At 49.0% G+C, this 14,919-nt stretch overlaps 1 protein-coding gene across 1 annotated transcript in view; it reads left to right on the plus strand.

Moving 5' to 3' along the window:
• CCT4 (chaperonin containing TCP1 subunit 4) overlaps positions 1–14,919 on the plus strand; it is a 472,029-nt gene that overhangs the window by 105,375 nt on the left and 351,735 nt on the right. Inside the window, exon 4 of the mRNA XM_069608221.1 lies at positions 7,575–7,683. Within this exon, the coding sequence (XP_069464322.1) occupies positions 7,575–7,683 (109 nt within the window). The remainder of the gene's footprint in view (positions 1–7,574; positions 7,684–14,919) is intronic.

The following is a 14,919-nucleotide window of genomic DNA, read 5'->3' on the forward strand; positions in this document are numbered from 1 at the left end:
TTTCCAAATTTAATTTTCTTAACAATGCGAACTGCCTCATTTTGCATGACCTGGCAACGATGCAGCTCTCTTAGTGGCCCCCACCAATAGTGTATTGCCATAGTCGAGACGGGATAGTATAATCGCTCTTGCGATATTTGCCGCGTTTGCTTCACTTATGTAAGGTCTAATGGCTCTCAACAAGCGCAAGTAGTATGTGTTGTTTTTGTGTAGATAGTTTACTTGTGCTTCGGCCCCCACTGAGGCTTCTACCAACATCCCAAGTGTTTTAACTTGGGGTAGGACTGGGATTTTGGCATCTTTTATACTGAAAACCTCATATTGGTCGCCTAATTTGGTTCTTGCATGCTGAGCTCCAAAGATCATGAGCTCAGTCTTGCTATTGTTGAGGCACATCCAATGCTTCTGCATCCAGATATCAATGATTTTATATACTTCTTCTACTTTCGCACTATCTAGTGTATAGTCTCCCGTCATTTCAAAAACCAGCTGCGTATCATCGGCATAGTTGGTGAAAAACACACCAATGCTTTCCAATAATTCACATAAGCTACGCATGTAGACGTTGAAAAGCAGAGGGGACAGACTGGCTCCCTGCGGTACTCCAAATAGGATGAGAGCTGCTTCTGAGAAAGTGTCTCCCCAGTGAATGTGTGCCCTCCTATCACTTAAGAAGGAAGCTATCCAGGCCAGTGCTGTTTGAGAGCAACCTATAGTTTTATCTAGAGCCTCTTGTAGTAGTTGATGGTCCACTAGGTTGAATGCGGCACTTAGATCTAGCAGCATGAGCATCCCGGACTTGCCCTGTTCTATCAGCTCTAACATGTGGGTTTGTAGGTCAAGCATAGCTGACTCTGTACTATGGGCTGTTCTAAAGCCCGATTGCTGTGTGTGTAGCATCTCCTGTGCTTCCACGTGTTGTTGTAGCTGATTTGTGGCAATTTTGTCCAGAATCTTCAATACAAAATTGGAGTTTGTTATAGGCCGTAAGTTGCTAGGGTCTTTTGGATCTAAGCCCGGCTTTTTGACCAGAGGGGTTATTGTAACTTTTTTGATGATGTTGGGAATTTTCCCTTCGGAAAACAAGGTGTTAATTATTTTGGTGAGAGTTGGTGCAAAGAGCTCTTCATTATCCAGAATAATTTTTGTGGGCAGGATGTTCTCAGCACAGGATGTTGGTTTCATTTTAGCTAGTACCTGGCAGAAATCTTCCTCTGTTATGGCTTTGAACTGAAAACTGTCCCTATTACCTGGTTTGGGCTCTACTGTGGTACAAGTTTCGATACTAGCGGATTCCCTTGCCTGAATTATATTAGTTCTGGCTTTTAAAATTTTAGTAGCTGCAAAAGCTTCTTGTACCTTCTCGCAATCTTCTTTAGATGGGTTATGCGGTACTGAGAGTGCCTTTGGCTTTTCAATTGACTAGAGGATTTCGAAGAGTTTACTTGTTGAGTTAGCGGCTGACTCTATTTCTCTGTTGTAGTAATTGAGTTTGGCTTCTTTGACTCCTTTCTGTACTCTAGGTCCTTGCGTTTCCAGTCAATTCTATTCTCTAGTGATTGGTTCTGAAGCCATGTTCTTTCTTTGGCACGTTCTAATCTAAGCAGATGCCGGCATCAGAAATACGATTACGGTGAGTACATTATGTCTTATGTCATATGCAGTTGTGCAAATTCAGCAGAATCACTCCAACCATGTGCTTACATATAAACATTTTGGATAACCCCCCCATTCGTTCCAATAATGTCTACTGCCAACTACTCCAGTGTTTGCTTCATAAATGATAATGATTGACAGAAGGCTCTTCACAGGTCAACTTATTCTAAAGGGCACTGTTGGCATCAGCGAGATAATGCAGGAAAACCCCACCTTTGCGCTCTTCTGTAACTGTGGCACAGCTGAAGTGTACATGTGAAGCAGAATCTCAGGAGCCAGATGTGTGTAAGCAGCATGATTAAGATTCTTAGATTTTTATGCCATCCAGTGGTTGGCTCACAGTATTGCATCTTTTTCGAGTAAAAGAACTGGGCGTTGACATTGGGCGGGGATGAGGAGGGTCTTGTAACACTATTCCTGGCCTACATATAGAGGGACCCCCAATCCTTCACACGTTGATGACCTCGGATTATTTACTTTTTCGCCCATTGGTAGGTAGCAACTTTGAGATGGAATAAGAGTGGCAGACGATGCCACAGAGAGGGCAGTAGCTACAGTGCGAAGACATACAGTAGGGAGAGCAGTGGGAGGCTTTATATATACCACTAGCACATATTGTATACCTTCCCCATAGCGCTCTCTGGTTTACCATTCCCAAGGCCAAATTGAGACCTCTATTTCCCTTATGGAGAAAGTACAGTTTAAATATTGCAAAATGTTGCTGGTGTTGCAATTCTAAAGCAGGGTACACACAAGGTGTGTAAATGCTTACCTGGAGACTATGCTGAAGGCCGCTGCCAGGCGTACCAGATATGTAAGCCTAAAAAAGCACTTCTCCAGCATGGGGTCTGGCATGGATTCACATGCTCATGAATATTCCCCGTCGCCAGGCTGGGAATCCTTGGTAAAGAAAAAATCAGTATCAGTTTCGTTTCTGATCTATCTTTCTTAGTAGTAACCAATCACTGATCTCTGCGTCATACTGACCACAGCCAATGACTGCCCTTTACCTAAGCCCCGCCTCTGGCAGCCATCTTCAGATTTTTACAGCACGTTCAAGTTTGGGATCCTCGTGCTATTGCTCTCGAGCGTTAGTGCTATTTTTTTCACGTTTCTTTCTCAAAAAACTTCTATTTTTCGGTCAAAAGAGCCTCAAGCTCCACCGTTTCTTCATCCGATCAACGGGGACCCGTGTCGGATTCGTCTACGCCCCTCATGGGTGAAGATTTCGTCGAGCCACGCTTTTGGAGGACTCCAGAAGTTTCTCAGGCCCATCTCATACATGGCCCAGGAGAAGGGAAGCTCGACGCCCGGAAAGCTGTTCAGGGTCTGCCCAGGATGCCAGCTTCAGAATGTCTTTAAGGAGGACGAACACTCCCTTTGTCTTTACTGCCTACATGAGGACAAGACGCATGTGGAGAAGGACTGTGCGTTTTGCGGCAATATGTCGGAGCGGACCATGAAGGACCGCCATCAACGTCTCGCCAATTGGCTGGAAGGGAAGAGCCCGTCCGGCGAGAAGAAGAAATCCGAGCGGTCTTCTAAGACCTTTGAGGACGCCCCGGCGACGGGGGTCCAACACAAGGCCAAGCACCGCGAGTCCGCTGGCACCGGGAGCGCCGAACGGTCGGGCTATACGGGCGCCAGGCAGGGCGCATCCTCCCCGGCGCCATCAACCACGAGCCAACGCTCTGGTTCGGGTAAGAGGAAGGCCAAGCACCCGGCAAAGCTCCTGGAGAGACCCCGGTTGAGCTCGAAGGCCCCATCGGAGGGGGAGCGAGGCAGTGACCCTCATCCCCCCCCCCCCCCCCCCCCAGGAGAAGGCGGTGAGCGCACCTAAGGTGGTGAAAGCCTTAATCCATCCGGCCAAGGCCTCTATCGAGACAGTCACGGCGGCCCTGGCTCAGCCTGTGGAGGCTACACCAGTTGGATTTGGAGGATGCCTACTTCCATATTCCCATCCTAAAGGGACACCGAAAGTTTCTCAGGTTCGTGGTCCAAGGGCGTCACTACCAGCTCAGAGCCCTTCCCTTCGGACTGAGGTCGGCACCCAGGGTGTTCACCAAGTCCCCTGCGCCGAGAGGGGATCCACGTCTACCCCTACCTGGACGACTGGCTCATCCGAGCGAAGACGAAGGAGCACACGGCAAGGACCGTCCAACTTCTCACGGACCTGGGATTCTCCATAAACTACGCCAAGTCCCACCTGGTGCCCGCGCAAGACGCACTGTTTCTGGGAGCGAAGCTCGACAGTGTCGCTTCTGGCCTCTCCGTCGGAGGAAAGTACGAGGGCCATCTTGGGCAAGGTGCAGCGGATGCTGGTTGCGGCCGCGGCCAGAGTGAGGTCCGTCAAGTCCCTCCTCGGAATGATGTCTTCTTGCATTTACCTCATCCGCCTGTGCAGGCTCCGGATGCGCCCTTTGCAGGAGTTCCTGGACGCGTGCTGGATCCAGACGACGGGCAGCTTCGAGGAGAGGATCACACTCGACGAGAGTTTCCGACGAGCGATCCGGTGGTGGGGCACCCGCGCGCATCTGACGGCGGGCATGGACTTCCAGACCCCCAGCCACCAGGAGACAGTGACCACGGATGCCTCCCTGGAAGGGTGGGGAGCGCACACCGAAAATCTGCACGCGAAAGGCCTTTGGCTCCCGACGGAGAAGTCCCTCCATATCAACGTCCTGGAGCTCCGTGCAGTGTTTTGGGCCCTCAGGTCCTTTCTGCCATCCCTCAAGGGCAAGGTGGTGAGGATCTTCACCGACAACACCACCACCATGTTCTACATCAGGAAACGGGACGGAACCAGGTCCCAAGCCCTGTCCATGGAGGCGCAGGATCTGTGGCATTGGGCCGTTGCCCAAGGGATTTTTCTGGTGCCGTTTCATCTGGCAGGGATAAAAAAACACCATCGCCGACTCACTCAGCAGGGAGCTGCGCTCGTGCCACGAGTGGGAGCTACGACAGGATCTAGTGGACCGCCTCTTCCGACGGTGGGGCACACCCCAGATCGATCTGTTCGCGACGGCGACAAACTCCAAGTGCCAGAGGTTCGCCAGCAGGTGTCCCCAGCCGAGGAGCATGGGCGATGCTTTCTCGTTCCCCTGGGAGGGCCTGTTTCTATACACGTTCCCTCCATTGCCATTGCTGATCCGGCTCATCAACCAGCTCAAGAGGTCACGGTGCAGGATGATCCTCGTCGCACCTGCGTGGCCGAGGCAGATATGGCTCCCGGACCTTCTGGACTTGTCAGCGTCCCCGTCAATCAAGCTGCCAGTGGACGCGGATCTTCTCTCCAGGGAAGGAGGCGCCATCCTCCATCACGACACAAAGTCGCTGAGCTTGCAGGCCTGGCTCCTGCAGCGCTAGAGTTTGGAGGATACGACATACCGGCCGACTGCAGAGAAGTTCTTGCAAAGGCCAGGGCGTCCTCAACTCTTAAATGCTACGGACACAAATGGAAGAGGTTCTTTGTCTGGTGCCACGCACAGAAGATTAACCCTCTACGGATTACGGCTCCCCAAGTACTGCCGTACCTACTGACGCTGGCCAAAGCTGGACTGGCGCAAGCGTCCATCAAGATTCATCTTGCTGCGATCTCCTGATACACCAGAACCACGGGGCGGACGTCTTTGTGGTCTCATCGTCTGGTGAAAGAGTTCATGAAGGGACAGTTCAGATCGTTCCCGCCGGTGAAGGCTCCGGCCCCGGCGTGGGAGCTCAACGTGGTGCTGACCAAGCTCATGGGACCTCCATTCGAGCCTCTGCACTCGGCTCCGTTGAAGTTCTTGTCGTGGAAAACAGCGTTTCTTGTGGCCATCACCTCCGCACGACGGGTGGGAGAGATCCAGGCCCTTTCCTGCAAGGCCCCGTACTTGACTTTTCACGACACGAGGGTAGTGCTCAGGACGCACCCCTCCTTCATGCCCAAGGTGCCGTCGGACTTCCACCTCAACGACATGGTGTTGCCTGTTTTCTTCCCGTCGCCTTTGTCGCCGGCTGAAAGGATTTTGCACTCGCTGGATGTGGCTAGAGCGTGGACCGCACAAAGTGTTTTCGGAAGACGTCACAACTCTTTGTGAACTTTGGACCTGTCAATCAGGGGAAGGCTCTCTCGAAGGCTTCCATTTCCAGATGGCTCTCTGGCTGTATCATGTACTGTCATCGGTTGGCAAACCGACCGCTGCCTGGCCGTCCGAGAGCCCATTCCACCAGAGCGATCGCAGCTACCACGGCGTTCCTATCTGGTGTGCCCTTGCTGGACATCTGCAGGGCTGCTACGTGGAGGTCGACGCACACCTTCACGAAATTCTACTGCGTCGATCGGGATTCCAGTTCAGGGTCGGCCAAGCAGTGCTGCGCAACCTGTTCGCCTAAGGTGAGCCTGGTGAGGAGGTAAGATTTGCTTAATGTTGAGTTTGATGTAATGCTTAATGTTGAGCCTTTGCCACCTCCCGTGGTTGTGCATGTGTGTACTGCTACATATTCTTTATTCATGAGCATGTGAATCCATGCCAGACCCCATGCTGGAGAAGGAACAAGTTACTTACCTGTAACTGTTGTTCTCCAGCATGGGTCTGGCATGGATTCACATGTGAACCCTCCCGCCTACCCCTCTGCGGCTCTTCAGTTGGTCATACTGCCACTTCACCTGCTACCAAATCTGAAGATGGGTGCCAGAGGCGGGGCTTAGGTAGAGGGCAGTCATTGGCTGTGGTCAGTATGACGCAGAGATCAGTGATTGGTTACTACTAAGAAAGACAGATCAGAAACGAAACTGATACTGATTTTTTTCTTTACCGAGAATTCCCAGCCTGACGACGGGGAATATTCATGAGCATGTGAATCCATGCCAGACCCATTCTGGAGAACAACAGTTACAGGTAAGTAACTTGTTCCTTCAAGAGCATAGGCAAAAATGTTGGGTGACATACACAATGGAATGGACCATGGGGTGAGACCACAACAAAACATTGGGTACTCGAAGTCCAGGTTTTGAAAGCATGGGTCGAGACCCTGTCCCCCAATAGCCACACGGGCACCAGTAGGGAAACACTCACAGCCGATCCCCCTTGCCGATGGATTGTCCATCCGAGTTATGCAGAAGTCCCCATGTGATTGAGAGGCTGCTAGATCCAAATCTAAACATGATGGCTGAGAAAATGGCACTGAGAGGCCTTCCTAGACACCAAAGGTCAACGCCTATTAAGGGGTCTGCAACCTGTGGCTCTCCAGATGTTTCGGACTACAACTCCCATGATCTCCTGACATTGACTATGCTGTACAGGCCGGATGGGAATGGTAGTCCAAACACATCTGGGAGCCAAAGGTTGCAGACCCCTGTCCCAGACAGAGTACAATAGCACTTGATACCAAAAAGGGAAAACAGTACACAAAGCCAGGGATAAGGAACCCGGAAGAAATCAACCCCACTGCACACAAACTGGCCTAAACAGAATAGTCTAGCTCCATATCAAACAGTATGAAAAAGAAAGATGTTAGTGGACATCTCTGACTGAGGAAGGTGGTAGCCCAGACCTTTTGTCCCTCCTCAGCTTTCCACTCCCGTCTGCCCGGCTCCCTCTCCCTCCTTCCTGCCTTTGCCTCCCTTGCACCTCTCCTCTCCCTCTTGTTCCTTCCATTTCCCTCTCCCTCCCCCATGCCTTGTCCCTCTGACAAACGTTATCCTGCATGCACATACGCACCTTCCTTCCTAGGCCCTGCATCTGGAAAGGGACTATTAAAATCATGTGAATTTTCGCTGGAACTACTAAGAACTTGTTTACATCTCCAGGTTTGTCTGCCGTTTTAAGGTCCATGCTAATTGAATTGTTCATGTGATGCCCTTTCTATAGATTTGAACATGTTAAACTATTAACAAAAATAACCCTGCCTTGCTTTTGTCTTTTTTCGTCTTCTAGTTGGTAGAATTAGCCAAAGCCCAAGACATTGAAGCTGGTGATGGCACAACATCTGTTGTGATTATTGCTGGAGCTCTATTGGATGCTTGTTCTAAACTTCTTCAAAAGGGTAAGTTTCTAATTTCTGTTAGTTTATTTGTACCTTTCTGTAAAACAAAGGAGTGATGGCTTCAAGGTTCATTATTAATCTTAACCTCTGACAGTGCTCTGGGCAAAGATCCAGACCAGTCCTTCAACTGACAAGCCATTAAACAAAGGGGGGAAAAGCAATATACAAATCAGGCCTGGTCCCACCCCAACGGGCAGTCCATCCCCAACTGCTTGGTAACATCCCTTCTACATAAGAACACAAGCAACCCCAGACATGTTTCTTCTTCATTGGCTGTCAGTGAGCGTAGATGTAGTCACGATACCCATGTCTGGGCATACCTGTCCAATTCGGGATGACATCAACAAAACAAAGGAGGTGATGGCTGGAAGGTTTAGAATTAATCTTAACCATTGTGATCGCTCTGAACCAATTCTAGGACCAGTCTTTCCACTTTATGGCTGGGCAGGTGAAGAATGATGGTTTGCAGTGTTGCCCAGAGTGATGCCAAAGGTTAAGATTTAATTCTAAACCTTCCAACCATCACTTTCTTTTGCTGATTTCTACCTTTCTAGGCACCACAACGGATAATTTCCACCTTTTTTTTTTCTCCATAAAAAGGTGTTGTTGGTGTGGTGCCAGGCCCCTAGCCATCGGGCCTGTGAACCTACATTACAGCCTGCAAGTCTGGCAACACCTGCTCCATCTTAAAATGGCAGATGCCACCGCATCCACTACATCATTGCTTGTCATCGCCAAACTCAATTGTCAGGCGTTTGCCGGCCTTAACGCGACCTGATGGGCCGCCAATGGAACTTCTTGTCCTGCCTCCTTCAATGTTAGGGAGAACTCTCAGAAATGTGCTAATGCCTTAGAGTCCCCCAGCTCTTTTGCTGTTAAATTCTATCCTGTAGAGGCTAAGACCTTATTCGCACTCTGCATTTTTTTATTTGAACCCTGTATTTCTTTTGGTTTTGGAGTCTGACAAACTCCAAAGGCGGCATCTTTTTACATTGTGACACAAAGCACCCTCCGTGCGGTGTCACAGAGAAATCCTTTGGATTTCTGCAAAATGCATTCTCTTGGATAAACTGTTTCCAAGAGTAGTGAAGTGAAATTGACTCTTTGTAGACCCAGCACACACTATCTTACAATAGGGTGCTGGAGTGGTTACTTAGTATCCCCTTTGTCTACCTTCTCATGTAACATTATTATGTTACCCTTTCTAAAATTAATGGCTGGTGGCAGTGGTGTACTTTTTCCTACCATTGTGTGTTTTTACAGCGGGCTGCGGTCGCAACTGCAGTATAGCACCCATGGGTGCCCATTTTGTCAAAATGGCCCAGGTATTCTTTTTTTGCCAGTTCTTGTTGGAAAGGTCCATCTTGAGGTTTACTCTGCGCGCCAAACCAGGTCTGGTCCCTTTGTTCGTTTTGTCTTCTGCGGGATTCACTGGTGAAGCCTGCCTCTAGCTCCAGCGTCTCTGGCAGGGCAAGAAGCGAGGGAGGTTCCCGAAACTCCCTGTGCTTAGTCTTCATGGTTACAGGAATGCACCTAAAAATAATTGGCCGGCTGGCTGTCCTTGGAGGACAGCCACCCTGCTGTGAGTGACAGTTAGGCTGTGATTGAATGGGAACAACTTGCATAAAAGGCAAGGTCTTTTGCAATGAAGGCAGAGTTCACCACTGGGCGAAGGAATCGAGACAAACTTGCTGTAACCCCCGGACTGTTTGTTTGCCCAGTGAAGCCCTGCTGCATTGCTGAAGCTCCGAATTTCTAATCGACTAGAGAAGCCCTGCAAGGACGACTTCTCCCCTTGGGTTGGTGGGACTAATCAGCCCTGAGACGAACTCTACTGGAACCCCTCTCTCTGCTGGCTGTACTTCTTTGTTGCTGCAGGAACACCAGAGTCCAGTGCATTGCCTTTAGGCCAGACCTTAGCTCCAGGAAGATCCTCCGGGCTCCTTCGAAGCAGGACAGCCTGAGCCACCTCAACAGAGTACCGGTTTCCAGAAGCAATGAAAGTTCACAAGGTGTCCAAGAACCACAGTGGTGCTATTTGCGAGTAGCTGAAACCGCGAAGTGCCATTGATCTGAATTGTGTCCATTGCTGCTGCCGATCACTGTAGTGCAGGAGTCCCCAGACATCATCTGTCTTGTCCCCATGATGGAGGCCAAGGAACAACAGGATATGCAGGACTAAAACAAGAACAGAAGCCAGCTGGAACCATTTATTCAAACTCCAGGTACTGTGAAACTAGTTGTGCTTCTGTGTTGCTTGCTTTCTCTCACTGGAGACTTGCATTTGCTGCTTTTTGCAGAGTTGCTTGCAGTTTTGCCCTTCATAAGACTCAGCTTGTGGCCCAACAGTGGTTTCTTTTTACAACAAAACTCTCTTTACATTGTGCAAGACTTTTGTGCCAATCTTCAAGAAGTGCCTCAGATCCCCTAGACTTTGCCCAATTCACTGGCTGTCCTGGCTCCCTGAAAGATTCTTCTTACCCTCGGACATTGTGTTAACTGTCCCTCCAACAAGTCAGATAGCAATACTATCAGAGCAGTGGAGTCCCCCCCCATCCCCCTATTTATTTTGTTGCGGGGCTTGTGATGAGGACAAGAACTAGAGTAAGCAAACAGTCCACATAAAGCTACCCTGCTTTTCACACACTGGAGAGGGGGCGGTGTGTGTAACATAGTATCAATGCAAGTATCAATGCAAAATAGAGCTACTTGGCGTAAGTAGATCTATCAGGTCAGTTATACTTTTAACATTTTATTCAAAACAACCTAGTTAAAACCACTGGGCAGTGGAACAATACACCAATTCATTGTGGTAACCATAATACATCTATGCCAACCACTCACAGGATAAATTATGTCAACCAGTCTTTTTTTCTATTCACAAATGCAGTGTGGTGTTAGTAGCACACGTGAGAGAATTGTTAACCACGACAATTATGCAATCTCTCTTGGGTGTCTCCACTGTTGGGTGTTTCCGGATCAAAAGGCGCATTGTTGGGTAGATGTATTGCTCTTTTCAGTGCTCTTTTAGATCCGTGTTCAGAACACAAGCTACAATGGGTGCTTCAAACTGCTCCCAGCACATATTATAATGTACACATGACACTTCAGTTTCTTTGTAGTGTGTGTGAAGCTGAAATGATTTAAAACTGTCACTAAGTGAGATCTTTGAAATGTCTATCATTTCAGATCTGAGGTTTCATAAGATGTTATTTGTCACCCCTGTCATGGGTGTTTTGTTCAATGTGTAATCCTGAACGCCGTAGGTTTTTCATTTATGGGCTGTTCATCTATGGGCTGTTCATCGGCAGATACATTCACTGATAGTCAGTTTTGCTTGGTTTCCCGGCTGTTGAGCACTGTTGTATCCGTGATGCAAACGTTTTGTCACTTATTATTCACGCGGGAATGCAATGGCCATAATCCGCATTGTGTCTGAAGCCCGGACAGTGTCTCGCCGTGAAATTCCGGTGCAACCTTCGGGTAGTTAGAGATCTCTCAATACCAGAAGGTTGCACCGGTTGACGCACATCGCATAATTGTCGTGGTTAACAACTCAAGTGTGCTACTAACACCACACTGCATAGAACTGTTGGAGAATAGAAAAAAAGAGGTTGACATTTATTCTGTGAGTGGTTGGCATTGATGTATTATGGATAACGCAATGAATTGCTGATTTGTTCCACTGCCCAGTGGTTTTGACTATGTTTTGAATAAAATTATTCAAGTATAACTGACTATCGATCTACTTATGCCAAGTAGCTCTATTTTGCACTGATTCGTAGCAAGTGTGTGAAAAGCGGGTAGCCTCCAAAAAGCCATACATACCTTACTTGTATAGCTGGTAAAGGGTTGACCTACATTTTATTGGGGGATTCTAAAGTGCTTACCTGTTTGAGAAACTTGTTAAACATGGTTTCCTTCCCTAACCTTTTCCTTTTTCTTGTTGCCATAACTTCAGTATTACCATTTAAGTGTGAAAAGTTATATAATGTAGACAGTGTCCCAACTATGAGTCACCTGAGGGTGTAGGACTAGCTGTGTGCCATCCCAAAAGAGAATCCATTTACTTTATTGAACTGAAGGAGTGTCTTTTGAAGTGTATATTTATTGTTGCCAATTGCTCCCTTCTAAAGAAGGCTTATTTTAAAACCATGTTTAAATAATTTAATCAAGAATTTTTGTGTTATTTGAATACTTGTCACTGTGAACCTCTGTTGCAACCCTACAGCTCACATTGACCCCTCTTGAGATAAGCCTGGATGCTCAGTCACACTACCAACTTGTGTAGTACATGCCTATACCAAAGGTTGGGGTTACCTATTGCCAAGAGGACAAGGCTGGTGTAGTCTCCCACTAGTAGGCTGCGTGAGACCCAAACGTAGTCCATCCTCGAAGAGGACCTATGTGCGTGGGAAAAGGTGTACCCCATTGCGTCTCCCCTTTTCTCTCTCCAAGCGTCCACTAATGCCAGTCTGTCCACCTTTTCCTTCAACTCCTTCGAGGGTCCCCTAGGTTCCTGCTCTGCCTTCGTTCCTGTCTTTCTGAGGTTCCCATGCAAAGTTGAGGTCGCCTGTCTGACAATGGGGCCCCTGGCAAATCCCTCTAGCTTGTTCAGTTTCTGCTGTATAAACTTGTCCTGTCCTGAGTTAGGGGCTTAGATGGTGGCTATCGTGTAGGGCTCTCCCTTTATTTGTATCCTGGCTGCTAGATACCTTGCGCTATTGTCCTTTTCCCAATCTGTCACCTTTGTGTTGAGGGATGACCTTACTGCCAGGAGGATTCCCCCTTTTTTTTCACGCCTTTGTTTGCTTGGAATAGTTTGTTATAGCCTTGGATTCTGACCCTGTGTGCATCTCTTGATTGCATCTGTGTTTCCTGGAGAGTCAGTAGATATGGCTTATTTCTCTGTAGAAACCTCTCCAGTTTTTATCCTTTTTAAGGAGGAGTTCAGACCCCTGACGTTTAGCGTCATTGTCAGCTTGTTCTTATCCTGCCTCATAGTAATTTTTGTGTTTCGTTATGGCTCTTTCGTGATTTGGATGCTATCCTCCTTCTCTCTTGGGCACCCCCCTGCAACCTTCCCATTCCTCCTCCCTGCTGGGTGGACACAATCGGCCTATTGCCTTCCCCACTGTGGTGTCCTTTCCTTACCCCAGACCAGCAAATTGCGGGCCTTCCGTGACCCATCTTTGGTTTCCCAAGACCCATACCTTCGAATGGATTGTGTCCTCCAACCGTGTTCCTCATCTGACATAATATGTCCACAGCTGTGCTGCTTCGTAAATCTTTTTCGCCAGAGGGCGCCCTTGCCTCGATGGCATTGGGTCGATGTCCCTCGAAGGCCTCTATCGAGGGTGACTTCATCAGATGTTATAAGTAGGACGCATGGCACCCGTAGCCCCAGTTCGTTTTTTTTCTGCAAAAACGTGTTTGCTTCGTGAACTCGGCGCGCCTCGTGTCTTCTACTTCGTTTGGTGAAAAGCTATTATGTCGTCGTCTTCCACCCCGAAGACCCTGTGGTCTGGCTTAAAGAAATGTCGGGACTGTGGGTCCAAGATGTCCCTCACAAACCCGCATCATATCTGCTTGTGGTGCCTGGGTGATGAACATGCCATGGACGACTGCTCGAAATTCCGGTTGTTGACTGCCAAGGCCTTGCAGGAGCGAAAGGGGAAATTGAAGGTAGGCTTTGTTTCCCAACCCCGTAAATCGAAATCGACTGGACTGATGAGGCGAGAGGGGACACTCTACTCGGAAGAAGTCCAGGAGATCTAGGTCCCGGAGTGGATCGCGCCTCTGACTATTAGTCGAGGCATTACCGAAAGCGGAGTCACCATTCGCCTTCCCCATCCTCGTCGGATGACTACCTGAAGAAGGTGGCCTGCCCCACTAAATCCTTTACCCCCGAGGAATGGGAGTCGTTTCGGGAGCAAATGTTGCAGATTTTCCAATCTCACGGCACAGTTCCGTCTGCGCCTTCTGTTGAAGCCAGCAGGGAACGGCCTCGGTCCGATACTCGTGTGCCCTCAGGCCCGGGTACTCGGCACCAATGGCATCGGGAGCCATTGGTCCTGTTCGGACAAGGCATTAGGGAATTGCCCAAGACGTACCAGGTCGCGATTTTCGTCTCCAGCAAAACTGTCGAAGCCTGTGAAGTTGTCGAAGAAAGTATCAGCGCTGTGTCCGTCGAGTGAGTCTGCCGGGTCTTTACCCCCGGTCAGGCCTTCGAAACTTTCGGCGCCTATTGGGCAGAATTTGCCGATGGAAGCCCCTGTGGCTGTTGAACATCCAAGGAAGGCTCTTTCTAAATCTGTAAAGCCTGTCCCTGATGAGGAGTTCTTCAGTTTCTCCAGAATATCTTTGAAGAGGAGGATGCCCCTTTTGGTCTTCCTTGCGAGACGCCTGGAGTTCCTGAATGTCTAATTTCCGAGGAAAGTCGGAATGAGGATTTGCGTCGATCATTGCATGATGCCAGTGGCCTGGACACGTCTCCTGAGATCAGTTTGGTAAACCCGAGCCTGGTGATCATGCTGAATCTTCTTATCGGAGACTGATGTTGAGTACATGGGTTGGTCCAGGCCTTTGGTCGCTTTTGATCTAGATGACTTTACCGACGTCTTGGATCGGGGTCCGTCCACTGACCTGGTGTTGCCATTTCATGTCGTTGTGCAAAAGAGGGTGGCTGCTACTTCGACTTCCCCGGAATCTATTCCGGCAGTTAACAAGTCATTGTCAAGGAAATACCACCCATCCAATAGCAACCCTGGCTACCTGTCCATACACCCCACTCCCAAGAGTTTGGTGGGCAAGGCGGTTACGGCCACCCGAAGCTCGAAGCGTACCTTACCATCCCTCCTGATGGTGATGATAAACGCATTGGATGGATGGGCGCGCAAGGTATTTTCTGCTGGGAGTATGGCGCTAAAACCTGTGCCTTGGCAAAATTTTCACACACTCTGTGGAATTGTTTCGCTTGAGGCTGAGCATATTCCCAAGGGGAAGAAAGGGATGGCTTTCTTGCCATTGTGCAGAATGGCAAGGATGCCATGTGTGAATCGCTTCAGTCGGGGTTGGACACTGCGGATAGTGTTGCTAGGTCCATGGCTACGAGCACCGTGATACACAGATTTACCTACTTGCAGATGTCCAGGTTTGCACTCGATATTCAAGCCAGGCTTCGCAACATGCCCTTTGACGGGTCACACATTTTTGGCAGAAATGCTGACGATAGCC

Source organism: Ambystoma mexicanum, chromosome 4q, assembly GCF_040938575.1.
Source record: "Ambystoma mexicanum isolate Mex_15411 chromosome 4q, UKY_AmexF1_1, whole genome shotgun sequence".
NCBI classification, from domain to species: Eukaryota; Metazoa; Chordata; class Amphibia; order Caudata; family Ambystomatidae; genus Ambystoma; species Ambystoma mexicanum.